This window comes from Amblyomma americanum, chromosome 3 (genome assembly GCF_052857255.1).
Source record: "Amblyomma americanum isolate KBUSLIRL-KWMA chromosome 3, ASM5285725v1, whole genome shotgun sequence".
In the NCBI taxonomy this organism is placed as follows: domain Eukaryota; kingdom Metazoa; phylum Arthropoda; class Arachnida; order Ixodida; family Ixodidae; genus Amblyomma; species Amblyomma americanum.
In genome coordinates this window covers 42,557,922-42,585,431 of record NC_135499.1, presented here as the reverse complement: position 1 = coordinate 42,585,431, position 27,510 = coordinate 42,557,922, and the positions used below count along the sequence as shown (strand labels likewise).

Below are 27,510 nucleotides of genomic sequence, written 5' to 3'. Positions count from 1 at the left end.
AAGCATCTCAAGTGCTGGCTCTAGACTTTCACGTTCAGGCTCCAGGCACCGTTTATGTCAAAGCTCTAGAAGCACAGGTTTCTAGGATCCCGTCTTGTTATAGCATATTTCTGACAGGAAGGGCAGCTACGACACCTTTGTTTGTTGGTGGTTGTAACAGTCTGCAGTTCTATTGTACGAATTTCTATCGCCTGAAAGCGCTAACGTTGTCGACAGAGTTCAAGATCTGCAAGGATTTTCCTAAAGCGGTTTGCCGAGGGTAGAATGCTCTCTGGAACCGCTTTATTTGCACCCATTGAGCCGTAATAAACCCAAGGTTATCTGCGTGATATGAGTGAGGCCTTCCAACGAATCGAGTAGGAATATTCATTGAATGATTCATTCATCGTTCATTAATGGATTCACTGACTGACTGACTGACTGACTGACTGACTGACTGACTGACTGACTGACTGACTGACTGACTGACTGACTGACTGACTGACTGACTGACTGACTGACTGACTGACTGACTGACTGACTGACTGACTGACTGACTGACTCACTCACTCACTCACTCACTGATTGATTCATTCATTCATTCTTTCGTTATTGGTTGAGAAATCGATCGATTGAATGAAAGCACATTAATTAAATTTGTCATCATCATTTACTCTGTCCTTAAAGACCCCTAGTGGAGCATTACATAAGCGGGGGGAGGGGAGTACACAAAAAGTAACACTGATGAGTGGGCAAACAAAATAAATAATCAAAACTGCGCAGACAACTACAGAGGAAATAGAAAGGACAATGTCATGAAAAGGAAAAGTAAACAAATCATACAGCAAGATAGGTCATCAGGCGTTCTTTAAACCTTACGGGATCACGTTCAATGACAACGAAGTCCGAAAGATGATTCCATTCTTGTATTGCGATTGGCAAAAAATATATGTTAAGGCATTAGTTGATCCATATAGAAGTTGGAAGCTCATGGAATTAAATAAACGGGAGGACGCGTGCACGGTTGCCACTGTAGATGTGACTCGCGTAGATTATGAAAGTTGTAGTATAATTTGTGGAACAGGCATAAGCGAGAAACTTTGCGTCTAAGCGCTCCCGGGTGGATAGCAAGAAATCATACTGCGTATGCTGTGATGAAAATCATAATCCGAAGTTATAAAACGTGCTGCACGATTCAGGATGGACTCAATGGTATTCATTAAGTATGTCTGATGAAGAAACCAAATTGCTGATGCGTACTCGAGTTTGGTGCCAATTAAAGTCTCGAATGCAAGTTTACGGATCGATGGCGTAGATAAGGAAAGCGACCATCTAGTGAAGCCTAGTGTTCTTGCAGTGTCAGTGGGCAGTTGATTGATGTGCTCATGCAACGTGAGTTTGCTGCTTATTGGGACACCTAGGTACTTATATGATTCAACCTGTGATATGGCAGTTCACTTCGGACGATAACGATATGTAGTATTAGAATGCTTGCGTGAAATTTGCATGGACTTGCACTTAGTGATATTAAGCTCCATCATCCATTCAGAACACCAATATACGATTATTTGTAAGTCATTTTGTAAGGTTAGCTGTTCATCATGCGAAGAAATGCGATTGTATAAAACACAGTCGGGAGACAGCGAAGAGACGAATGGATGATGGTATTCCCCAAGAAAGATCATCGCTAAAAATAATGAAAAGAGCGTTTCAAGGGCAGAACCTTACGGCACGCCTCACATTACTTCGTGAGTGGCTGAATGACACCCCTCAATCACGGTGATAATAATAATTAATAATTGTTTTTTGGGGAAAGGAAATGGCGCAGTATCTGTCTCATATATCGTTGGACACCTGAACCGCGCCGTAAGGGAAGGGATGAAGGAGGGAGTGAAAGAAGAAAGGAAGAATAGTTACCGTAGTGGAGGGCTCCGGAATAATTTCGACCACCTGGGGATCTTTAACGTGCACTGACATCGCACAGCACACGGGCGCCTTAGCGTTTTTCCTCCATAAAAACGCGGCCGCCGCGGTCGGGTTCGAACCCGGGAACTCCGGATCAGTAGCCGAGCGCCCTAACCACTGAGCCACCGCGGCGGGCCAATCACGGTGAACTGAAATCGCTTCGAGAGGAAACAGTTAATCCAGTATAATGCCAGAGGATTGAAATTGAGGCATCATTGTTTAAACACGAGACGTCGGTGCGCGGCGCCATCAAACACTTTGGAAAAAGTCCAGAAATATGACATTAGTTTGAAATAAAGATTCCAAATAAAAATGAAGGTCAGTATTGAATTAAAATGTTGCGTCTCGAATGAAAGACCAGGGTGGAACCCATGCTGTTGTGAAAAGAACATTGAGTTATTTTGAAGGCGGCTCGCGACGTGGGGCTATGTAATGTGTTCCATGTGCTTACAGGAAATGCACATACTATTACCCGCCGTGGTGGCTCAGTGGTTAGGGCGCTCGACTACTGGTTCGGAGTTCCCGGGCTCGAACCCGACCGCGGCGGCTGCGTTTTTATGGAGGCAAAACGCTAAGGCGCCCGTGTTCTGTGCGATGTCAGTGCACGTTAAAGATCCCCAGGTGGTCGAAATTATGCCGGAGCCCTCCACTACGGCAACTATTTCTGTTTCTTCTTTCACTCCCTCCTTCATCCCTTCCCTTATGGCGCGGTTCAGGTGTCCAACGATATATGAGACAGATACTGCGCCATTTCGTTTCCCCCCAAAAAAACAATTATTATTATACTGCCTCTAGAGAGTGGAAGAAAGCCGACGCGCTAGATATTTACCGCTGGTTAACAACGAGCGTACATAGCTAGTGCCTTTAATTCTGGCCGCAACTGTAGCTCCGCGGGAGCTCAGTATTCCCCAACCGCAGAGTCTGGCTCCTAAAATTGGTTTTTGAGGAAAGGAAATCGCACAATACCTGTCTCACTTATCTCGGTGGGCACCCGAACCGCACCGTAAGGGAAGAGAGGAAGGTGGGAAAGAAGAAAGAGAGAAAGCCGTAGCGGAGGAAACTGAAAATGATATATAATTATAATTGGTTTTGGGGGGATAGGAAATGGCGCAGTATCTGTCTCCCATATCGTTGGGCACCTGAACCGCGCCGTAAGGGAAGGTATAAAGGAGTAATAATAATAATTGGTTTTTGGGGAAAGGAAATGGCGCAGTATCTGTCTCATATATCTTTGGACACCGGAACCGCGCCGTAAGGGAAGGGATAAAGGAGAGAGTGAAAGAAGAAAGGAAGAATAGGTGCCGTAGTGGAGGGCTCCGGAATAATTTCGACCACCTGGGGATCTTTAACGTGCACTGACATCGCACAGCACACGGGCGCCTTAGCGTTTTTCCTCCATAAAAACGCAGCCGCCGCGGTCGGGTTCGAACCCGGGAACTGCGGATCAGTAGTCGAGCGCCCTAACCACAGAGCCACCGCGGCGGGGTGGGAGTGAAAGAAGAAAGGAAGAACGAGGTGCCGTAGTGGAGGGCTCCGGAATAATTTCGACTACCTGGGGATCTATAACGTGCACTGACATCGCACAGGACACGGGCGTCTTAGCGTTCTTCCTCCATAAAAACGCGGCCGCCACGGTCGGGTTCGAACCCGGGAACTCCGGATCCGTAGCCGAGCGCCCTAACCACTGAGCCACCGCGGAAATATGTTTTCAGAAAAATTGGTTTTGAAGGGAAGAGCTTCACTATACGCTAGGTAAAGCAGTCTTCGGGTAGGCAGCACAACGACCTTGAACGATCTTCAGCAGAACCAAGGATAGCCGTGTATATGCCGTGACCATATGTGGTACAATTATGGTTTCCAACCTTTGACCCATGACCTTTAGTTGACCTTTGACAGTGGGTGACCTTTGGGAGGACATTTGACCTTAAGAACATCTGACGTTGTGGTGTGAAGCCACGTGATGACCTCCGATGAGGGTGTCGTAAGACCATGTGATACCACGTCATAGCCACGTGGTCGTGTGGGTATATATAGAACGGCTGTCGCGAGCGTATAGCGGAGATGCCATGGACGAGCCTCAAACGCTTACTGAGCGTGCTTGCTTTTCGCTGAATTCCAGGGTTAGGCAAAGTTAAGCCACTGCCAATTTTGAGGAATAAAAATGGTGCAGTAATTGTCTCACATATCTCTGGGCACCCGAACCACGCCATATATAAGGGAAGGGTTGAAAGTGGGAGTGCAAGAAGAAAGAGAGAAAGACGAGCCGTAGTGGAGGGCTCCGGAAAAATTGCGACCACCTAGAGATTGGATTTGTTCGCATTTATTCGGCGACAGAAAGTGGTTTAAGGTGAGGTCTTGGTCGCGCTAGATGGCCATCAGCCCGTGGTGGTGGCGGTGGTAAAAACATTTATTATGTCAGAGGTGTTTGGGGCACACAGGTCCCTGGGCCCCCGCATGACCGCACTGCACTCAAACGTTCATGTTCCTACTGGTCATGACGTCGGCAGCCCGGTCTGTGGCGGTCTTCTCCCGGACCGGGTTCTCAGAGCACAGCAGAGACTCCCAGTCCTACAAGCTGGTGAGGGGCTCCAGGCCCCTCGGGAGAGGATCCGTGGGGCATTGGAATAGAATGTGGGCGAGGGTGGCGGTGGGGTGGTGGCAGAGGGGGCAAGAAGAGTTGGTGAGCGTTTGGTGGTTACGGGAGCTAGTATAAGGTGATGGGAGGGTTCGTGTCTGCAGGCGACGCCTAAGGGTTTGGTGGTAATTATCAAGTGAGTGGTGTGGTGGCGGGTAGAGCTGCCTCTCAACTCGGTGAGCCTGAGTAACCTCACTAAATGTGTGCATGCGCTCCCGGGAGAACTCCGACGCGGGGACCGCCTGTGCCCGGTGTACCAGGCCTCGGGTTAAGCTATCGGCGGCCCCGTTACCGGGGTTCCCCGAGTGCGCAGGAACCCAGAGCAGCTCCACGTGGCGCGGCGGGATGGCATCGGGCGAGGTCAGTATGCAAAAAGCAGGGACATGAAGTCACCCGCGCACGAAATTATGTAGTGCAGCTTTTGAATCTGTGAGAATATACGGACTTCTGTGTGGGCGATCACAAGGACACAGGCTGCCTCCTCAGCCACTTTCTGAGGAGGAAATTGACAGAGGGGAGAGGGAGAGTAGCAAGGGATTGAAGGGTATGGTCCACCACGGTTGCCGCCACTTCCTCGCCCGAACGTGCGGCGTCCACCCACACGCCATACTCCTCGGAGCCGGGATATTTGTGTACAGCCTTTGCCTTGCCTCGGTGGCGGGGCCCGTGGTGTTGCGGATGGGTGTTTTTGGGAAGGGGTTTTACGAGGAGGCTGGAGTGGATAGGGCGTGGGATGGAGAGAAAAGTGGGGTCGTTAATCGGGATGTGAATGCCGAGAGTGTTGAGGATGTGGCGTCCGGTGGTAGTCCGTGTTAATCGGATGTACTGGGCCTCCACAAGCTCCCCAATAGTATTGTGAAGTCTCAGCTGGACTTTTTCTGCGGAAGTATTGAGGGGTAGGTGGAGGGCTGTGGAGGTGGAGATCTCTTCACCCCTAAGTTTGAGGCACGCGAGCGCGTATAGGAATCGGCTGAGGACAAAGGCGTGAATGAGGCGACATAGCTCGTGTTCCTTCATGCCCTTATGGTGGCCCGAAACCCTGCGTATGAGGTGCGAGATCGCACCTGTCATCTGCTTAAGTTTCCTTATGGTAAGGCCTTTCTACTGTCATTTTTGATATGAAGGTCCAGAACCTCGAGAGAGTCTACCTCCGGGATGGGGCGATCGTCCACAGCAACGGTTATGGGCGTGGTGGGACAGTTACGGGTGGTGGGACGGAGGATAAGTAGCTCGGAGTTGTCTAGAGAGCATGAGTGTACGATGCTTCGGGTGAGTTCTTACGGCGACCTCACTGGCTCGCTCCACTCCCAAAGTTGGGTCACCTGGTCGGAGCTGAGAAGCACGGCCTCCCACTGCTCGGAACTTGGAGCTGAATTAGGTCCGGAGGAGGCGGATCCTCCGGACAGTTCCACAGAGTATGGTTTAGTGTGGCTCTGTCGCCGCACTTGTAACATTTGGGGGAGTATTGTCCGGGTTACATGTGCGAAAGTACCGCCGGGTTGGGGTGGGAATGGGTTTTCAAGCGACGCCAGGTGGTCTCCTGAGTCTTTGTGAGCGATTTATGCGGCGGAGGAAAGGTGCGTCTTTCGAGGCGAAAGTGGTGTGTTACGTCGGGACACGAGTTCAGGCCATCCTTTGTGGGGATTTGCCCTGCAGCCCCCTGTGTTTGCTTTCCCGCGAGGCACCGTGCAGCAGCAGTCTCACCCCGAGGATGAACGCATTTCCTTGTCAGTTACATTAACTGACAAGAGAGGGCGCCAGCGTCACTGCGCGGGAGACTGCTGAAGCCCGCGTGCGGGAGATGGCTGGGATCGTCGGCGCAAGCGGACGTGTCGCGCGCGGCTCCGCTCTTCCCCGGTGGTGCGAGGAAGCGGCGGTGAGACTGGCTCCCGTACTCGTCCCGCCCAAGGGCGCGGAGGATCCCTTGCCCTAGCGCAGGCGAATATTCGCTCGGAACCTTGCTGGTGAGTCGGACGACCTTGATTCATTAGTGTACCTTGTTGCTAGCTGGCATTATTGTTTCTGTAGCAATAAATGCCTGTTTGTGTCAGCCAATGTGTCGTCCCTTTGTTCCCTCAGAGCAAGGGCCGCCGTGGTTGGCGTGCGCTCGGTAGCGTACGCAATCACGGGGTGGGGTCCGGGCGGCTTTGAACCGTGTCAGCCGCGATTGAGTGGGGAGAACGTATTTATCTCCCCAAGCCAAACCCACATCTGGCAGCCCAACGTGGGGCCCGCTCCTGGAACATTGGACGACTGTCGGTTTGCTTCGAGGAACGCTCTTTGTCCGGACTTGACAAGTGCTAGGCCTAGAGTGAATTTTGATCTCTAGGACCTGCGGCATGCTTTCTTGAGTGCGAGGTGTATTGCGCTGCAGCATGTTTGAACTTTTCGACATGCTCAGCACATTTTTAATTAATATTTCCCTGGAGTTTCTTTATGAGAATCACTTGGTCCGCATCGAGGGAGCGCGAGGCTTAGCGCCCGCGGAGTCGCCGAGCCCGAAGCGAGTGAGTACGGAAGCCGCGTGGGTGGTCCGAGTTCCTGTATATATTTTCTCTGCTGTCTCTTTTTCGACTCTGGGAGTCGCGGCTCCGGGAGCCTGGGGCCACGGGTCCGCTACGAGCTCGCTGGTATTGCAGCTCGGCACCGGGCGCTCCGACACCGTCCGATACGGTGGGCGCCGACCGCTCAGAAGCTGCTTTGTGCAGTGAGCGGGGTAGGACCACCGCACAAAGCTGATGTCTCCTCGCGGCTGCTTGCGCGTAACCCGTTTGGGGTCTTTGTTGTGTTCACGGTCGTTGTAGGAGTGGTAGTTAGGCCTAATGCTTTTCGGAGCTGCCACTCCACTTCAGAAGAGGCACGACCACCGGACCGTGGTGTTGAAGGGGGGCGCACTGTGCTGCCCGCCCGTTTTTTTTTTGTAACCTCGCACGAACTGAGCAGCCTCGTTCAACTCAAGAAAGGGCTTTGTTCACTCGAACTTTGCGTTTGCAGAGCCGCCGACACGTTTCGCTAGCGAGTTAGGCAATGTGCCACGAGGCCCTTGCGGATGCCGTTTCCCCTCCCGTGACCTACATTAGAGGCACGCCGAGAGCGTTTCGGCTATTTTGCAGATCCGGTGGAGCCACCCAGGCTTGCTGTCCGGTGCACATCGTCTCGCTGCCACTTGCTGCGACGGTGCGGCCTGTATCCTGTTCGCCGCATCCATCCGGGGCAGCTGTGGCGAGACCAGTCAGCAGACACCCCCGGCTGCTGCTGCCCTGGCGACTACTGCAGAATCCTGGCCTGCAGTTTTCCCACCGGCCTTCTATTCGCGCCCCTGCGGACACGGTAGTCCGCGGGCCATGCGAGTCGTCTCAGCGGAGACCTTCACGCCGCCTTCGGAACACCGCGGAAGACTGCGTGGACGCTGTCGGCGTGACCTCCGCTGCAAGACGTGCCTCAAGGACACGAAGACCAGGAGACTCCTCCATAGCATGTACTTTCAGGCGCGTGGGTCTATTTAAGGTTGGGGGGATGTGGGGACCTGCCCTGCAGCAACAGTCTCACCCCGAGGATGAACGCATTCCCTTGTCAGTTACATTACTGGCAAGAGAGGGCGCCAGCGTCGCTGCTCGGGAGACTGCTGAGGCCCGCGCGCGAGAGATGGCTGGGATCGTCGGCGCGAGCGGACGTGTCGCTCGCGGCTGCGCTCTTCCCCGGTGGGGCGAGGAAGCGGCGGTGAGACTGGCTCCCGTACTCATCCCACCCAAGGGCGCGGAGGATCCCTTGCCCTAGCGCGGGCGAACATTCGCTCGGAACCTTGCTGGTGAGTCGGACGACCTTGATTCATTAGCGTACCTTGTTGCTAGCTGGCGTTATTGTTTCCGTAGCAATAAATGCCTGTTTGTGTCAGCCAATGCGTCGTTCCTTTGTTCCCTCAGAGCAAGGCCCGCCGTGGTTGGCGTGCGCTCGGTAGCGTACGCGATCACGGGGTGGGTCCGGGCCGCTTTGAACCGCGTCATCCGCGATTTAGTGGGGAGAACGTACTTATCTCCCCAATTCAACCCCACACCTTCGAGAAACTCGGGTCAGAGCCCACTGCCCGGCCGACGAAACCTCGGGCGCAATCGTGGGCTGCCTCGTTCCCCGGGTTGTTCGAGTGGGCCGGAACCCATAACAGCTCGATCTCTCTAAAAGGGGGGGGGGGGGTGCTTCTGTGGATTTGGAATAAGATGTTGAAGACGCGGCCCTTCGCAAAGTTGCGAATTGCTGCAGCTGAGGTGTTGGCTATGGCTAATGCAATTGCCGCTTCCTCCGCCGTCATGGAGGAGGGGGTGTATATCGTGGCAGCTGTTAGGGGCGAACCTGCCGCGGTCACTGCGCCTGTCGCGTACGCTTTGTACGGCGTTTGATATTCCGCCGCGTCCTTGTAAGCGGCAGCAGGGTTAACTCTGTATTTGGTGTGCAAGGCGCGGGCGGGCGGTGGTGGTGAAAAACTTTTATTGAAGTAAAGGTCTAATAACGAAAATTACGCAGCAGCGTTGCAGGCGGCCTTCAGGCTGCCGGCTGTGGCGTCCAGGCGTTGCCTAGTCGCAATGTCCTCTGCCCAGTTCACCAGCCGAAGTTGGAGATCCGGCTCGATGCCGGACAAAGCTGCCTCCCACTGCTGCAGACTAGTTAGGTGCCAAGAGGCAGGGCGGAAGTGGGCTGGGCAGACTAATCTATGAGCGTAGTGGGCTCTTGACCTGTCACATAAGCGGCAGGCCGGCGAGGACGTTCCAAGGTGGAGGAGAACAAGACGTGCGGGAGTAACAAAGGTGGGCTCGAAGGTGGCGCCACAAGCGTTGGTGGTGTTGGGAAAGGGATTTGTGCGGAGGGAGGAAAGTGTTCCGAGAGAGGCGGTAGTGCAATGTAATATCACGGTACGTGAGGAGCGCGTCGCGCGTATCCATTGCCGGCGTGGGCGGGCTTGCTCGGTCAGTCGATTCGCGAGCGATGGAATTAGCCGCCTCGTTGCCAGGACGGGCCGCGTGAGCGGGCGCCCAGAAGATTTCGATGGGGCGAGAGAGGACGGTGCCAGAACGTAAGGTGCCGCTGGCCGGGGGTGCCACCCGTCCAACCGCGTAGTTGCAGACCGCAGGCTTCGAATTCGAGTCACTGAAAATGTATTCCGCGGAGGTTTGCCGGATGGCAAGTGCAGTAGCTGCCTCCTCGGCGTCTGCAGTGTAGACTGAGACAGTAAGAATGGGTCGGAGAGAGTTGTCAGGGACTGCAAGGTTGTGGCCGAGTAACGGCGGTGAGAGGGGCGGTCGGCATCCACGTAAGCAACGGCAGCCTTCCATCCGTACTCACGCCAGAGCGCGGAGGCTCGCGGTGCTCTGCGGAGGGGTGGTGTTCAAGATGCATATTCTTAGAGAGGGGGTGAACTGTTAGGAGGGAAGAGACGTGGGAAGGGATGGGAAATGATGTGGGTAGGGGGATAAGAGGGGACAGCTTAAGGGTGGAGACAAGTGCGCGGCCCGGGCGGGTGCTGGAGAGACGGAGGAGCTGGGCCGCGCGATGGGCCTCCGCCAGCTCCGTAAAAGAGTTGTGGACGCCCACCAACAGTAGCCGAGCCGCCGAGGTTGATGTGGGGGGAAGGGATAGGGCCGACTTATACGCCTGTGTTATGAGGCTGTTGCCTTTGTCCTCCTCGGTGCAAGAAAGGAAGAGAATAGATGAGGCGGCTTAGAACAAAGGCCTGGACCACGCGGCGGAGGTCGTGTTCGCGCATGCCGTGGTGGCGACTGGCAATGCGGCGTCTTAGGCGGATGCTCTGGTGTACAGTGTTCGTGAGTCGAGTGATGAGGACGGTGTGCAAGGCGCGGTTGCTTTTTCTTTGAGAATTTTTAACTAGATAATTTTTAACCTACACTGACATCGCACAGCAAACGGTTGCTTTGCGTATCGCCTCCATCGAAACGCGGTTGCTGCGGCTGGGCTCGAATCTGGGCACTCCGTGGACTCTTTGGGTTTTCAGGAAAGGAAACTGCCTGGCTTTGTAGGTAGACACTTGAACCGCGCGGTGAGAAAATTGCGCTTTGCCCGCAACTGTTACAGCATCCACGAGGCTTTCACTGTTTCCTAACTCTCACCTGTCGCCGTGCTGCAGGATTTGTTCCTGCACAGAGTATAACGCGCGATGCTGCATGGTGTATGCTTTGCAATGTCAGTGTTAAAGATTCCCCAGGCGGTCGAAATTATTACGGAGCCCTCCACTATGGTACATCTTTTTTCTTTCCCTCCCAGCTCTCTCCCTTCCCACGCGGCGCGGTTGAGGTGTCCACCGAGATGTGGGGGTTAGTTACTCCGCCATTTCGTTTCCTCAAAAATCAATTTACTGTGTGAAATTGACCCTGTCATTGTAGCCCCTATGTTTGGCTCTGATTAAGATAATGCAGCTTTCGCTGCAATAAAGAATAAGTGTTATCATAGAGATAAAGCCGCTTTCGCTGTAATAGAGAATAAGTGTTTGTTTTCATATTTGCCGTGCATAAAAATGCGCCTCTTGTATAAGCATCCGCGATGCGTTCAGTAATCTGCATACGTACACGAGCCTCATTTTAGGAAACCTACGTGCGCGCATGCATGAATGAGAATTCACCCATATATGACGAAAGTTCAGAAATTTGAAGAAAAAAATATTCCGATATCAAACGTTTATTTCCCTTCACAGTACAGAATAACTCTTTTAAAATCACATTTTTCATCACTTGCGGTGGTTTTCTTTAGACAATGCGCATTTTTTTGTTTTTCTTTTCACAGTTACAATGTAGTCGATGGCGTCAAATTTCAAAATTGCGTCCAGAGAAGACCGGCGGATCTTTCTAAACGCATACAACGCATAAACCTTAACGCACACAACAGAAACCTTGCGCAGGAAAATTTTAGACCCTCTTGAACCTACGCTAGTGGGCGCAAGATTTTATGCAATAAACATTTAGAGTTACTGCGCAAAAAAGCGGTGTCCTACATGGAGGACACTAGACATGTATGGATTAAGTATATGGATGGATGCATTTACACGCGGCTTTGCACTCGGCCCTCATGCTTCACCATGAAATAATCACGCGCGCAACCTGTGTATATTTATTATTGCGCAAATAGTTTTTGTGTATATTGCATCTCCCCCCCCCCCCGCCCATCCTCTCTTCCTGTCCCCTCGCCTTTTTCACTTCATTTCTGCATTCTGCCTGCTATCCTTTATTTCCGCTGCCCCAGCTAAGGTACTTCAGTATCGATGGCAGATGCCGGGACTGGCAAAAATCTTTTCCTTCCCTTTTATCATTATTTTAAAAAAAAGCACTTACTACTACTACTACTCTGCCCTCAGCTCTACATTATCGAGCGAACAAGGTAGCTCGCAAACTAAACAAGATGAGAGAGAGAAGGTCACATAGGTTTTGCTGCAGACAGAACCAATCGGCGACCGGCCCATAGGAAGAAGAAATGAGAGCAAAGACGTAGATGGGCCGTAGTATGCCGACCTAGTATGGGACCCGCATACGAAAACGGATGCCACAAGTATAGAGCGTACCCAAAGAAGAGCACTACGTTTCATTTTCAACGCCTACGGAACACAGGCATCGATATCTGATCTTCTTAGCCGTTCCGGTTTACCCACCTTGGAATCTGGTCGCAAAATGCGTCGCTTGAAAATGTCTTTTGACATCGTCAATAATGACAACAGAATAGACTTTCAAACTTACATGCAGTATAACAGAACACGACAAACTCGGCACAAACACGATAAAACAACTGTAGTGCCCAAATGCAGAACCACTGCATACAAGCTGTCGTTCATCCCAAGAACGATAGCCGATTGGAATGCGTTAGCTCGCGAAGTGGTCACCTTTCTTCAACCGAAACAATTTTATCTGCAATCAACCCCAGCCGGTCAAGTTAAGGTGTTTGGTTCAATTCTCGATTGTTGCCCTTGTCGCGCTTTGTTTTTAATTTTAATGTAGAGTGTTTGTTAGTCGTCCATTATTTGAGTTGTGCACAGCAATTTTGTTGCCTACCGGCAGGCCTTTTTTCCCCTTTTGTGCAATTGTATCCCCACACCTGCCTTGGCCACCAAAAGGTGGCTGGCAGTATTGAATAAATAAATAAATAAATAAATAAATAAAGTCTTTATTCCAAAAGCGGGTATGATGAGTGAATTGAATATAACCGTAGGCGGTAACTTCCAACTGATTTTCAGAGCGCTACCTACTGTCCATTGGCCTCAAGCGCGACTCGGCACTAGTTTGTGCAAGCGCTGTATTAAGACAAGTGCGGTGCATCACATTCCGTTCAAAATGCCACGCGCACGTATCGGTTCAACGTTCAACGTACCGGCCAGTCCGCCAATCACGCCATGGAGCCGACTCATCGCGCTACGACGGGATCGCATCGGTTGGGCGTTTTGAGGAGGCGGAGCGTTTTCGAGTGCGCGATGAAGGGCGGCGTACTGGTCCGAACGGACAAAACGCGCACGCAGATTCCGCGTGATGACGAGTCCCTGCTGCTGAATTCCAATCTTTTTCGCACAGCAAAGCACTGATGCACAAAGCGATGTGTGTCCTCTTGCGCAGGGTAACCAACACCAAGAAGTACGCGTGTGACCTGATGACGCCGTTCCCGCACGGCAAGCCCCTCACGAGCAAAGGTTACGTCTACTACGCCGCGGTAAGTGGGGCCGACTTCGACCTCTTGTCCAGAACAAAGTTGCTTTCTGAGGCCGGCACAGAACACGACGGCGACAGAAGCATGCTGCATACTGTCATGCCGTTTACGCAGCTTCATTGCTGCTTTTCCGATAGCGCAGCAATGCTTTAATGGTGGCAGACAATTAAAAAAATTTTAGACCTATTTTTTATTACGAGAATTCTCTTCTAACCAACACTTGTATAACTGTGACATAAAGTGAACGAAGCACTGTGACACGCGCTACTTTTTCTGGAAGGTTGCCCCTCAAAATGTCGTCATTTTATGCTATACTTTTATACACACTCTGCAGCTCTGAACTCAAAGCGCTCAGCGAACGAGCAGATGTCACCTATAGTTCTGGGATAGAATTTTATTCCCAAGAGAACGGAATGACCGCTCCCACCCACTCGAATAAGGTCAGTAATCTCGTTGGTTGCAAAAATGTTTCTCCCCCTTTTCGGCTTCGACACAAAAAATTACATTTTGTATTTCAAAGATTTATTTATTTATTTATTTATTTATTTATTTATTTATTTATTTACTTATTACCTTACTTAACATCAGACTTTCGTGAAAACCCAACGTTCTCTCTCCCTTACTCAATGCATGCTGTGTCAGCGAAAACGTTGTCAAGTATTTGCCTCACTGCGGCAGCAGTTCAATTCCATCAATTTAATGTCAGTTTTACTTACTTTGGAACATACGTATATAAAAAGCGGGCGACGAAAGCATCTGAGCCCTTAGCAAGGCAAGAAACAACTCAGGCCCCGCATCGATTTAAGCGCAGGTAATCAGGTTCAGTGCAAAGGCTACAATAGGTATAGAAGTATGCGACTGCTGAATCTGCACTATTCGCTTGACATTCACCTTTAAGTTTCTCTGAACTCTCATGCTCACAAAAGAAACAAGTCTGCGAACCATTGCGAAACTGCAGGTGAGGATCAGCTCAATCAGGCGCCAAGGCACTCGAACATAGCAGTGGTCTCCGAAACACAGTTAACAGATTTAACATACAAGAGCCTTACGAGCGTGCCGTGCGTCCACACATGGGCACTGTGAAGTCCTTAGACAAGTGAAGACTTACACGGGCCACTGCATTAAAGTGTAAAATTGCGTGTAGTTTTGTTCTTTTTTTTAAACGAACTTTATTGCCACAGGGCATCAATGATGGGTGAAGGTGTGATGAATGATGTAGTAGAGATTAAATGAATGGAAAAGGATAGCTGATTTGATGAAGTCCAGTAGAGAACGATGGTGCGGTCCCTGCGTCCAGGCAATGTAAGAGCAGGGTTGCTTGGCGAAAGACCTGCTACCATCAGGTGCCGGATCCTTGTAGGCTTGAGAGCTGGGCAGTCCCACCGTAAGTGATGAATGTCGGCCTCAATGTCCTCGTGTCTACATATCGGACACCCTGGCCGAGGAAAGAATTCTTGGTACTGAGGCCACTTCCGAGTGATGGCTGGTGTGAGGGCAACCCCGACCCGGATCCTCCTAAGCGCAACCTCCTCTGCACGGGTAACACCGAGGAGGAGGGTTACCGCACACGGTGGGATGAGAGCACGTGTGCGTCGCCGGAGGAGTTCCTTTCTTGATGAAAGGAGGGTAAAATGGTCCAAATGAAGGAGCCGAGGCGGTGATGAGTTTGTATTCGCAAGGCGGGTCGCTAAATCTGCCTGGCTTTGATAGGTCAGCAGATCCCGTGGGACCCACTCAATACAAAGTTCAATACTCAGTTTTGTTCTTGCGTCCCATATGCCTGAATACCACTTTCTGCCCTCTGTGCAACTTCGACGTCTGCATGGCCAAACTAATGAAGCTACTTTGGAGTCGTCATTTGTCGCCTTTTTTATTCACACCTTCGACAAAGCTTGCAAGTAGTTACAGAAAGTAAATTGAAGGTTTCAAACTTTTAAATTCAAATCAAATTGTCATTGCCTCATTTTCTTATTACGGGATTTAAAGCTTGGCGATCACCCTTGCACAGCAATGGAGTGTCAGCATGAGTCAACGCAGAATTATGCCAATGTTGGTCTCTTTTCGTCCCTTGCTGAATGACGCTTCCAGAATCGCTACAAAGACACACTCTACAATGGTGAGTATCCTGCATGCTTTGCCCATCACTTACGCAAGCATCATTTCCATAACCACCTTGCTGAAGACGTGGAGGTGGAGGAACAGAAAGATGCAGTCCTCCCCAACAATCACATATTTAAGTGAGAAATGAAATGAACGTCAAAAAATTCTTACGTTTGGGAAACAAAGAAGTTCACGGGAAAAATAAGGCAGTACAATGCATACGTCAGAAAAATTAACGAAGTGAAGCGTTGTGGCGGAGCGCTGCGAGGCTTGTGGACACAGGAATGACTTTGACGAAATTACTGCGCCGATGGCGGAGCAAAACCCGCGCAGAAGGCTGCTGCTGCTTTAGTCACGGAGCATTCAGCAGACACGAGGAATTATTAATCGCTCCCTCGAAACCTTTCTCTCTTCCTACACCGGCAATTTAAGTTCAGTGACCCGACAGTCGGCTATGCATGTGTTTAAAGTTAGGCCGACACTCTCTCGCAGTGAGGCCTTGTTGAAGAAACCGAGTGGATTTAGAAACCTGTGTTTTCTTACAAGGATTTCGTTGGAGTTCATTTCATTTCTAACTTAAATGTTCAATTGGACAGAAATCTGTCAAATGTGTCCTCTGAACAATTAGATTGTCTAGTCAGCTAAGCTGGTTTCACAGGCAAATGTGGCTGCAAACAAGGCTCCCCTCTATGACTCTGCCACACAGAACGGACCTTTTAGCGCTGCCGTAGCATGTGAATGTCGTCATCATCCTCGGCCGGATTACGTTCACGGCAGGACAAATGCATCTCCCACTGTTCTCCAGTTACATTTTTCCTCCGGAAGCCTCGTCCACCCTACGACAGCAAATTTTCTTTTCACATCCCTGCAAATGGCTTTCGGCCGTCCCCGGCTGGAATCCACTCTGTTGCGCTAACCCACCATCAGATATTTGTCTGCCGCATTGCATGCTCGCTCAAGCCCATTTTTACTTTTAATTTTCGTTCGGACATTATTCTTAGTAGTTTGTTATACAACCTTGGTCTCATGTGTAGGTAAACCCTCCAAGGTGGAGTAATTTTTTAATAATGTAGTAATTACTCATTAGCATCAGCACAAGCTAGTCGTTCGGCTACGAAGGAATGCTATACAGCTTCCATAAAAACTTCGTAGCTAAAGAAAAAATCGTCCTGGTATGGCATTCGAACCCGGGACCGCTGCCTCAACGGGGCAGGCGCTCTACCAACTGAGCTAACCGGGACGGCTAGCATACGGTAGGGCCAGAGCGAATTGATCAACAACTCGAACTGGGAACGGTGTTGGTCTAATCTACTAACTCCACCTTGTATGATTTCCCTAAATATTGGCAAAATATAAAGTAGCAGCATAAATAACGGCGCAAACAGTCCGGAATACTGCAAAAATAAATGAAAAACAACTTCTCGGAACACTGCTGACGGCCAACAGGTCAAAGTGCCACATTTAGTTTTTGCCAATGAGTATTAACGGTGAAATTCATCAAAATTAGAAATTTCAAACAAATAATTTCAGAGCCATCGTTAGCACAAATGCAAGGCACTCGCCTGTCGTCCATGCTTCGCGTTGGCTCAGACAATTTCTGGAATGTAAATTAGCTGACTCATTGAAAAAAGGAACATTTGTACTGTTTTTTTTTTCATAATGGCAGTTCAGTTTTGTGAACGCTGTAATGTGAGAACTAGAGATTGTGCATATCTATGACAAATACCGCTTGCGACGATGCTGGTGGTTGTTCAAGTAATGTTCGATAATGTTGTTTCCACACCAAATCGCAATAAGAAGAACGCGTTTTAATATCGCCCGAGTACTCATCACTGCAGAATCCATTTATATGTTTGTCGAACCGAGTCCAGTTACGAGCAATGGTTTCTGCGAGTTATTGTCATTTTTCGTCTAAAAATAACGCTTTCAGAAACTGCACGCATTATTCGAAAAGCGCACGACTTTGGAATTACGTGTTAAATTGGCAGAATCCGTAGCCCTAAGGGCTCATTCATACTTGAGAGTCGCAGAAGTCGCACGACCAGCAGTCGCCTTCGACTACATCGCAGTTCGACAACACCAATGTTCACACTTCCAAGGGCGACCTGTGGGTCGCCTTCTCGTTCGATTCTCGTTTGAAATGAGAACTCTTGGGAATGGCGCCGTTCGCGCGCTTTCGAGAGTTTCGTCTGCTTTGGCCGCGTCTTCTGCGCTCGCGCTTGGCCCTCGAAAGTGATCTGGTCCCTCGATATTAGCAATGTACTGCGACGACCTGAGCGAAGAGGAAGATATAGCGGCAATGTGCACCGCGGTCGTACAAGCTTCCTGCCAGCTAACCTGGATGCCGGGCGCTAGCGTCCGAAAAATGCGCTAGTATGTTGTTTGTTCCCGTTCATGCCATGCACTGGGAAGTCGAAAATCAAAATGTAATCAGTTTTGAGCGTCGTTGGCCAATACCGAGCTGCTGGATACAAGCAAATTTCTTCTCCTAGCCGCTTTGCTGCTGTTGCCCAAAGCGGCTCGATCGCCTGGAGTCTGCTTTCTCCGCTGCTGAAGGCGTCGCGGAAATCGAGCATATTTTTATATTATCATGATACGGGGTTTACAATAAAGCCGTAACAAAAGTAGCATCTTGGTTACAGCGCTGGTCAGTTCCGAAACACCCGCAGCTGCGAGATCGATGGGAAACCGGCTAGACTTAGCGACGACTACGGCAGCCAAGGAGCAGATAGCGCAAAAGCTCGGCTCGCTCGCTGATTGGTTCAGCGGTTTGCGACTCGCAGTCGCGAGGCTGCAAAATCGAACAGCGAGCGACTGGCCCGCGACGGTCGCTTTTCGACCAAAACAGTGGCGCGACCTCTGCGACTCTCAACTATGAATGAGCCCTAACGCTAATGCACAGAGTGCAGTGCCCGTTATCAAAATTCCAGAAATTAATATGTCTATTACTAACAGTCAGTTACGATATCTTTTTACAGCCAGGCTCCAAACTGTATTAGTTAAGAAGTTAATTATTAGAATTACGTTAATGATCGGGCTAGTTGACACCATTTACATGTTTCCTTATGTGGGCCAATGCTGGCGCTACTGTGTCACAAGATAGAACTTTTTGTGCTCGGAAAGCGCTTTTTCCTTTCAAGACTGGCGTGCTTCGCTGAAACACCCGGTCAGTACGCCTCATATGGTCCAGAGCCACCGAGGTGACATTCTCTGCAAATAGCAGGTGAACGCGGGAATTCTCGGCTGACGCGGAGCAGTCGAATCCGGAGAGAGTAGCCTATACCTCGCTGTAAAACAAATATATTGTCACATGCTAAGCGGAAAAATATATGCTGTTACAAATGTGAACAGACTTGTATGCATCTCCTGCTCCGCACTAACCTGTGCGTTGAACACGTTTCATTTGAGTCAGGGAACGCGCCTAGCGAGTGCCATATCAACTACTTGCCAAAGAAGAAGCAGTGCGCATGAAAGCCTTTTTTTATCCTTTTTCGTGAACTAATAGAAGTTGAATTTTCTGCCTTAGTTGTTGTAATAGTAAATAGTAGCCGTATAGTTTGGCTTTAGTGACGCATTGACAGCTGAGGCCATTGTACGCCGGTCGTGATGAAGCACTGAGACATTAGTATTTGAGATTTTTGAGAATATAGCCCGCGAAACTCTAATTTTACCGTATGAAGTTGGTTTGGCTTGTTTTATGTGGGTTTAACATCCCAAAGCGACTCAGGCTACGAGGGACGCCGTAGGGAAGGGCTCCGGACATTTCGACCACCTGGGATTCTTTAAGGTGCACTAACATCCCAGTTTGATTCCTTAAGTGCTGTGTTGGCTGTGTCTTGTACGCATTACAGAAAATGAGTAAGCGATTACAATTACCTCACCTGAAATGTAACTAATTACAGTGGTGAATTGCAGCTCGAGAGAAGTAACTGATCAATTTAAAAATCTAATCGATTACTATTGCGTTATTTTCTTGCCAAATCTCATTGTCATAAGACAAGCTTACTCAGACTGCAATCAACTACCGCGGCTTGCTTGACATTTTGTTACACGGTAATTTCCAAGAGGAGCTGTTTTTCGAAGGTGTCGCTAATTTCCCCACATTTCCTTGTGAAGAGATCAGCAGCTACTTTAAACACTCAGTGTTTTCGCTGGCGGCAAGGGCGTTATTATAACGTATGAACAGCTTGAGCACCAGCTTGTAGCTGCGCAATGCTTCGACGCTAGTGTCCAAGTCCTCTATGAAGCGCCGGGCTTCGTTGTTGTTCCATCCTTTGTCTGGAAGCCTCCGAGTTCCGTACAGTGCTAGGGAAGTTGCGGCGCCATTTCAAAGAACGGGGGGGTCTCTACAGAATGGTCACGTGACATTTATCCGGACGAAAACTGGCGTAGAAGAGGGCGGTGACCCAGACCTGAAAGACGCGGGTTTGATCCCGACCACGGCGGTCGAATTTCGATGGAGGCGAAATTGTAGAGGCCTGTGTACTGTGTGAAGCCAGTGCACGTTAAATAACCCCAGGTGGTCGAAATTACCGAAGCCCTTCACTAAGGCATCCCTCATAGCCTGGGTCGTTTTGGGACATTAATCCCCTATAAACTAAACCAAACCCAGTTGTGCTCTGCACATGACAGTGCGCGACGCTTCTCCACAGGCCGCGTTTTACCGCACTGTCACTAAGCAAAACATCCTCGCCAGCAAAGTGTTTGCAATCAGTTGAGGTTCTCAAAGCTGTACCGTTGGTTACAGCTTGGTTTTGAAAAAAGAGTAACTGATTACCATTAACTGATTACAGAAAAAAGGAATTTAATTAGCCGGAGCGTTATCGTTTGAAAAAAGTAATTGATTTGTTACACAATGACACGAAAATGCAATTGATTGCAAGCAATAAGTCACTTGGGACACGTTACGTATAACTCTGGGGGACTTCTTATAGGTAAATTCAATCTGATACAAATATCTTACAGAGATGTTTGTATTGTGCAGGATTGACAAACATGGTTGCTCTTGTTGTTTGCGTAATTTCTGCTTACCCCATGTCGTCTGCGTTTTTTCATTTGAGCTTGTTTCTTTGTTCCCTCCTTCTCCTACGCTCCTTCCAATGTAATTCCAGCAATAGTGTGGAGGGTATACTGATAAATAAATAAATAGCATCGTTCTCGCGGCACAAACGCAGAGACCGGGACGGGCATCAACTACGCCTACAAGAAGAAGACACAGCAGAGCTCGACTTACGAGCTGTACGGCATCCAGTACACGTCAGACAAGGCGGTGGACGGTTCGCACAACACCGACGGCCTCAAGCCGCCCTACTTCGCGCACACGCTGGATTCCTACTGGAACGAGCTGTTCCCCTGGTGGATGGTCGACCTGGCGCAGGACATCACCGTCACCGGCATCCGCATTCGCAACCGCAAGGAGTGGGGTACGTGCGACGCGTGTTTTCCCGCATTATCTTCCGTGTGTGGCCCAGATCTCATGTGCATGCTGCTCACACGCATGTAGCCAGAGCTTGGGGAGGTATATTAGAGCGCTTAACTAATATCAGTTGCCAGACGCTGCATTGGGCCATGTATCGAAATTCGCCAGTCCCACTGGTCCCTACGAAAGTTATGGACCATATGAAGAAAAGTAAACACCTCCTCTTTGCTTATTAAGATGTTAGATTACAGTACCTGTGTAAGATTTTTACTATATTATGCTTCGCCTGTATGGAACCCGTACACAAAAAAGGACACCATGCATGCAGCTTCAAAGTGCGAATAAGAAAGCAGTTAGGTTTATATGTGGTAAATATAAAACATCAGATCCCCGATCTCAGTTAATACGCCTAAATAAGGTACAAATTGTAATACGCAGAAAAAAAATTGATATCTATTGCATTTCATAACAATAACTGCAATAGCATATCTGGGAAAATAAATGAAGGCATCCACAGGAGTGTATTGAGGAGTCGTAAAGTACTTGAATGTTCACTTGTTCCCATTTTCAATGCAACTAACAGATCTATGCGCAGTTTTTCTCCGAAACAGCGGAAGATTAGTATCGAAGAAAATAATTTATTTCAGCACAATGGTAGTACACGCAACACGAGTTCCATTTTAAGTCAATACTGGTAATATACAACCTTTTTCTGTAAAGTTCCGAGACTGAGTCTACTAAAAAAATGCGTTTAACATTGAAATCGGTTGTCCAGCACCCCTTCAAAATAGTTTCCCTTGCAGTCTATACACAGCTTCCAACGCTTCTTGAGGTCTTGGAAAGAGTTGGAAAACGCTTCTTTTGGCAGGGCTGTCAGCTCCCTTATCGTGGCGCCTTGAATGGCCTCCACGCTCCCCATCCAGTGACCTTTTAGGGCTCTCTTACACAAGAAAACAGGAAAGACCGCATAAGGAGAGGTCAGCCGAGCATGGCGGATGGGGAAGTACGGTAATGCTGTGTTTGGCGAGAAATTTTGTCACGCTGAGAGCAGTGTGCGGCCTTGCGTTATCGTGGAGAAGGCGTCATTGTTCAGATGCCCATAAGTCAGGGCGACGGCTTCGCAGTGCATCACGCATATGTTGGAGCACACGGATATAAAACTCCTGATTCACCGTCTGCCCTTGTGGGACGAACTCGTGGTGTATGGCATCTCTGGTATCGAACAAAAAACTATCAGCATCGTCTTTGTTTTGGCCTTCTGTCGCCGCACCTTTCTCGACGCCGGAGAGCTTGTGGACCGCCATTCGGCGCTCTGCCTCTTTGTTTGACGATCGTATTGAAAATACCATGTTTCGTCTTAAGCAATGATGCTTCCGACGAATGCAGCATCTTTCTCTGCCTCGGAGAGCAAATCAGCACTCCCTCACTAATGCCCGTGTGTCCTTCTGGTCCCGTGTGAGAGAGTGCGGCTCAAGTCTGGTATTCAGCTTTCGTTTCCCCAAGTTCTCACGCAAAATTTGGTGGCATGTTGCCTTATTAATGTCGAGAGCATCTGATAGCATGCGGACTGTAATTGTGCGGTCTTGCTGTTCGATTTCCCTGATCCGAGCCTCGTTGTTTTCATTCCATGAGGTTGAAGGGCGCCCCTGCCTTGTGTCGTCTTCCCCCGAAGTTCTCCCCGAAACGAGCCTCTTGGACCACTCGAAAACTCGCACCCGCGATAATGTCTCGGTGCCGTACGCGTCACGATGGAGCTCATACGTCTGTGTGGTCGTCATGCCAAGCTTCACGCAGAATTTTATGTTTACACGCTGTTAGAGGTGGACGTCCGTCTCTCCACATTCACTCACAGTAGAATGCGCAGACGGTTAGTGACAACGTAATTTTCTCATGTAGTTCCATCTAGCGGCTGCCATAGCAATTAACATATATAGCTAAGGTCAGCCCGAAAAGATGGCGCTACACATATGCACCAACATTTCTTTTGGGGAATCATTTCTGCAGAACATAAATCAGTCTCGAAACTTTACGGACAAAGGTTGTCTGCTGATGTACCCGAGACAAAAGGTGCCTATATGACACCGCTCAGGTGGAAAACAACGCGGCAAAGGACAGTAATGACCTTTTTCTGAACGCTTTCTTATTTTCCTCCTTAATCAGAGAAAGACAAAATTCGTAACAATGGTTCCAAGAATAACAACGTAACGCTGAAAACACAGCTCGACAAACCGCCAGTACATCAACGTAGAGATGAAGCAGAAGATCCAAACCCCACACTTGCTTTGAACAAAAATAAGCAAGCAAGGAAATATTACAAATTAAACAGAACACCAGCAAGAAACGCCAGCAATCAATAAACACATTTTCTATAATTTTTTCCACAGAGTCCGCAGGGTGCATTGATAGAAAAGAAAAAACTACAAAATGTGCCAGGTGTGGCACTGCACAATGAAATATGCAAAGGACAGCGATTACTGATAATGGACTTCCCTGCTGAAGAAAAGCTGTGTTATGCAATAACCTCATACATGTTTTGTCATACAGATGTCATACAAGCTGTATAATATTGTATAATATTGAATGAGCCACCGCGATGGCTCAGTGGTTATAGCGCTCGGCTGCTGACCTGAATGACGCGTGTCCTCGGCGGTCGAATTTCGATGGAGGCGAAATTCTAGATAGAGGTCCTTGTACCGTGCGATGTCACTGCATGTTAAGAACACCAGGTGGTCTAAAGTTCCGCAGCCCTTCACTAAGGCATCCCTCACAGCCTGTGTCGCTTTGTGACGTTAAACCCCCATAAACCAAGCCAATATCGAATAAATTTGTATGACTTATGTATGAATTTGTAAGAATATATGACACTCGCAAAGCATTGGTATGATCATTGTATGACATGTGTATGACAAACGTGTATCAGGTTATTGCATCATAGAGTTTTCTTCACTAGGGTTAGACAGCATGCATATCCAAGCAATCACTGTAGTCACTATTGAAAGGCGTGGTTGTTACGTAAAACTTACGCAAATCAACTGGTTTTGATTGCTTTCTATACAAACACGCCTATACAGAAGCAAAACGGCAGTAACCGGTCCTGCAGGGCACTACCTTTATAAAAGAGAGCGCGCTGGAGGACAGCTTGCTCCTCTTTGCTTCTTACTGTTTAGAGTGTAAAAAGAGCCATAGATGCTGCTAGCCGCACTCTGAATTGGTTCTGGCCGGGCCGCGTTTGCCAGCCTTTCTTCTTTAGCCTTAGCAACGCGTTCGGCCGCGTTCTCGCATTTCTGGGCAGCTGCATAAAGATGGCGTTGCCTATCAGAAGAGTTGTTTTTGGGCTCCGGAGTCAAACCTGCGCTCGTTCCTGATTTTGAAGACATCAGCTGTACCTCAAAGCTTCCAGCACTGTCACCCGGTTGCATAAATAACTCGCTAAAGTTGTACGGTGTGCCAAAACAGCACTAATGTCGTGGACCACGGTGTCTAGTGCAGCGAATGGCAGGCCAAACTTTCACTATGACCTAGAAAATGGCGGCGCCTCTACATGCAACACCTGGGCTGTGCACCCTTCGACTGTGCCAAGCGCACAAGCATCGACAGTGACGGCGAAACTTATTAACCGTGGGAGGGAAATTTGGCGTCGATAAGGCACCACAGGAAATGCAAAAAAAATAGTGTCACCATTACAGCAGAATTCAACGCAGGACCGCCTTCGGGTGAAGGACCCCAATTGGTGATCTTTCTGCTCGAGGCCGTCCATGTAAAAGCAAGTTCACTTGAGTACTGACCATTTAGAAAAAGAAAACTCTGCGAAGTAAAAATCTATTCTTAATATTTTATTGTATTTCTGCATTTTGCTATTTGTACACAGTATAAAAACAGAATAAAGGCATAAAAATAGAAAGCTACAATGAAAAATGCTGCGAATTCTAGTGGCCTCATTATGACGTTAATAATGGGCCGGGAGGAGAATGCTTACAGTTACCACAGGATTCGCGGTATCTTTGAGAGTCCGTCGTAGACGGAACGCGCACAGCCGAACGGTTTGGTGATGAATTGGCGCACAAACGCCCGCGCACAGACTCTCAGCGACAACTGCGTCTTCCTCGCAGGGGACAGGCTGCACGACTTTGACGTGCGCGTGGGGCCTCTGCCCATCACCTCCGAGTTCAACGACGTGCCTTTCAAGGGCAACACGCGGTGCCACTACCACGAGAAAGGCGGCATCGAGGAAGAGGCGCTCGCGTTCATCGAGTGCAAGCCATGCCCAGTGCGCGGCCGCTATGTCTCCATACAGATCACCCAGAACTGCACCGACTGCCAGGAGCCACTCAAGAACGTCCTGCAGCTAGCCGAGGTCGAGGTGTTTGGCCTGCCTTAGGCGGCGCTGGTCGTCCGCCGCGGGCTATACTTACAGGCGTTGGCCCTTCAGAGTCAGGTGCCCAGCAGTGACAAGGAAACCGAAAGGCATTTGCTGATTGGCCCAAGGTCAGCAATCGGCTAGCGTGCCCGACCTTGAATCCGTCCAGCGGACTTGGCCAGACTCAACTCTGGTGGCATCTGGGATCCTTCAAGTTGCAAGACAACGCAAATTAGCTTAGATGCGAAGGTGCCGAGGTGTGACCGGCCGTGTCGATAATCTGTTTCACTCAGGTCTAGCTTGTCAGGTCACAGCACTCCATTGTAATAGCATAAAGATGACAGCCTTGATTAGATCAAAGTCCTATACCTGAGTCCCAATACACCCTGAATGGGCCTTGAACTCGGCGCCAGAGTACGCTTACATTTTTCAGTGTGTCGAAAGCTTCAATTAGAGCCACAAAAATAAAATGTATTATTTTTTGGTAACCAGTTAGCAAGGGCCGTTTAGAAATATTTTAACAGTACAAACTTTAAATAAGATCTTAGCAGACGTGCGCCAGGAATAATCTGGCAAATGACCCAGCGCTAAAATCAAACCAGACAGGATTGGCGGTATTTTATCCCTAACGCCACAAGAAAATTAACTCGGACTAAACTGCGTCACACTCCTCCGAAACGTTTGGAATAAAATGCGCTGACATTCGGAGACTCAAGGCCATATAATTAATGGCACCTTCATTGCGGATGTTCCTCTGTATGGATGGGATGGACAATTAAATCAGCGAAGTATTTGAGATGACAACGCTCTTGCTTTTTACATGTCTCTGGGATCAGTGTACAGGTCTCTCTAATCACAAACAACCAGGTTGCACAAAAAGACTAACTTTTTAAAGTTATATTTCGTTAGTTATTTTTTAAATATAAAGTTGCCTTTTGGGTGTTGAAAGCAAGGAGGAAAACCAGTCAAAAAAACAGAAAAAGTACGCTTCATAACATACTTATGAATTACTGTATAGCATATTTAAGGAGTGATCCTTATTTAACCCTCAAACTTCGTTCCTTTTAAAAGGAGGGACCGGTGCCTTAAGACAGCTGGCGCTTTAGCATTGCTAAGCACGAAACATTGAAAAGTGAAAAAAAAAATTTCAGGAAAGCAAATGATTCAGTAATTCTCTCATATAGCTCAGTGGACACCCGAACCGCCCCGTAAGGAGAAGGAAGAAAGGTGGGAGTGAAAAATGAAAGAGAGAAAGAGGTACTGTATAGTGGTGGTCTCCGGAATAATTTCGGTCACTTGGGGATCATTAACGTGCACTGATATGCACAGCAGATGGGCGCCTTTGCGTTTCGCCTCCATCGAAACGCGGCTGCCGCGGTCGGGATCGAACCCGGCTCAGTAGCTGGCTCAGTAGCCGGAATACCCAGGTATAAACCACTGAACCACGGCCGCGGGGAAAAAAGCACGTTTCTTTCACGTGTACACCAACGTCGCGCACCTGAAAGCGCGATTGAGGTGTCCACTGACCCAAGGAGCCAGTACACTTGTTTTTTGAGGAAAGGAAACGACGCAGTAAATGTCTCACATATCTCGGTGACACCCAAACCGCACCGCAAGTGAAGGGATAAAAGAAGGAGTGAAAGAAGAAAGGAAGAGGGATTGTAGTGGAGGGCTCCGGGGTAATTTCGACCACCTGGGGATCTTTAACGTGCACTGACATTGCGCAGCACACGGGCACCTTTTGCGTTTCGCCTCCATCGAAATGCGACCACTGCGGTCGGGTCCGAATCCGAGTACTCCGGCTAGGCTTCACACAGGCCCGCTGAAACTCTGGGAGTGTGGCTAGAAGTGACTTCTCACTAAAAGATCCTCCCGGACCCCGGACGATCAGGCGCCTAACCCTGCGCAAGAGGCCCCATCGGTCCTTTCTACATATCATCAAATCACCGCATTCTACAAACTCAGCCGCATGACATTGCCACCGCTCCACACTACCCTGTCGCCCTTATCCAGCACAACATGGCGACAATTACAGACGGGCTGCTTTATTTCACCCTACCGTCTCTCATGCTTTCACCCCACCTTTCATCCTCATTGTTAGAGTCGAGACGGCCGGTGGAAACAGGTTTATTGCCGACGGCTTGTCGGTACACTCACAGAACATGAACAACACGCCCCCCTGCCAGGGCCGTGGCCCCCTGCTGGTTATAATATGCAACACATCCCCCCACCCCCTCTTATTTTGGATCGCTACCAAGCGATCAATCGTACCCATACCTTTCGGGCACTCGCCGGGTCCTAGTGGTTCGCCGCAAGGGCACTGGTCCTACTGGCTGTTGTGTGGAAGTCTGCTCGCTTACTGACCCC

At 49.3% G+C, this 27,510-nt stretch overlaps 1 protein-coding gene across 1 annotated transcript in view; it reads left to right on the top strand.

The window, feature by feature from the left end:
• The window catches only part of LOC144122930 (uncharacterized), a 63,580-nt gene extending 37,657 nt beyond the window's left edge, over positions 1–25,923 (top strand). Inside the window, exons 4-7 of the mRNA XM_077655886.1 lie at positions 13,177–13,270; positions 15,356–15,383; positions 20,542–20,790; positions 24,896–25,923. Of these exons, the coding sequence (XP_077512012.1) occupies positions 13,177–13,270; positions 15,356–15,383; positions 20,542–20,790; positions 24,896–25,164 (640 nt within the window). The 3' untranslated portion in view covers positions 25,165–25,923. The remainder of the gene's footprint in view (positions 1–13,176; positions 13,271–15,355; positions 15,384–20,541; positions 20,791–24,895) is intronic.
• The last annotated feature ends 1,587 nt before the right edge of the window (positions 25,924–27,510 follow it).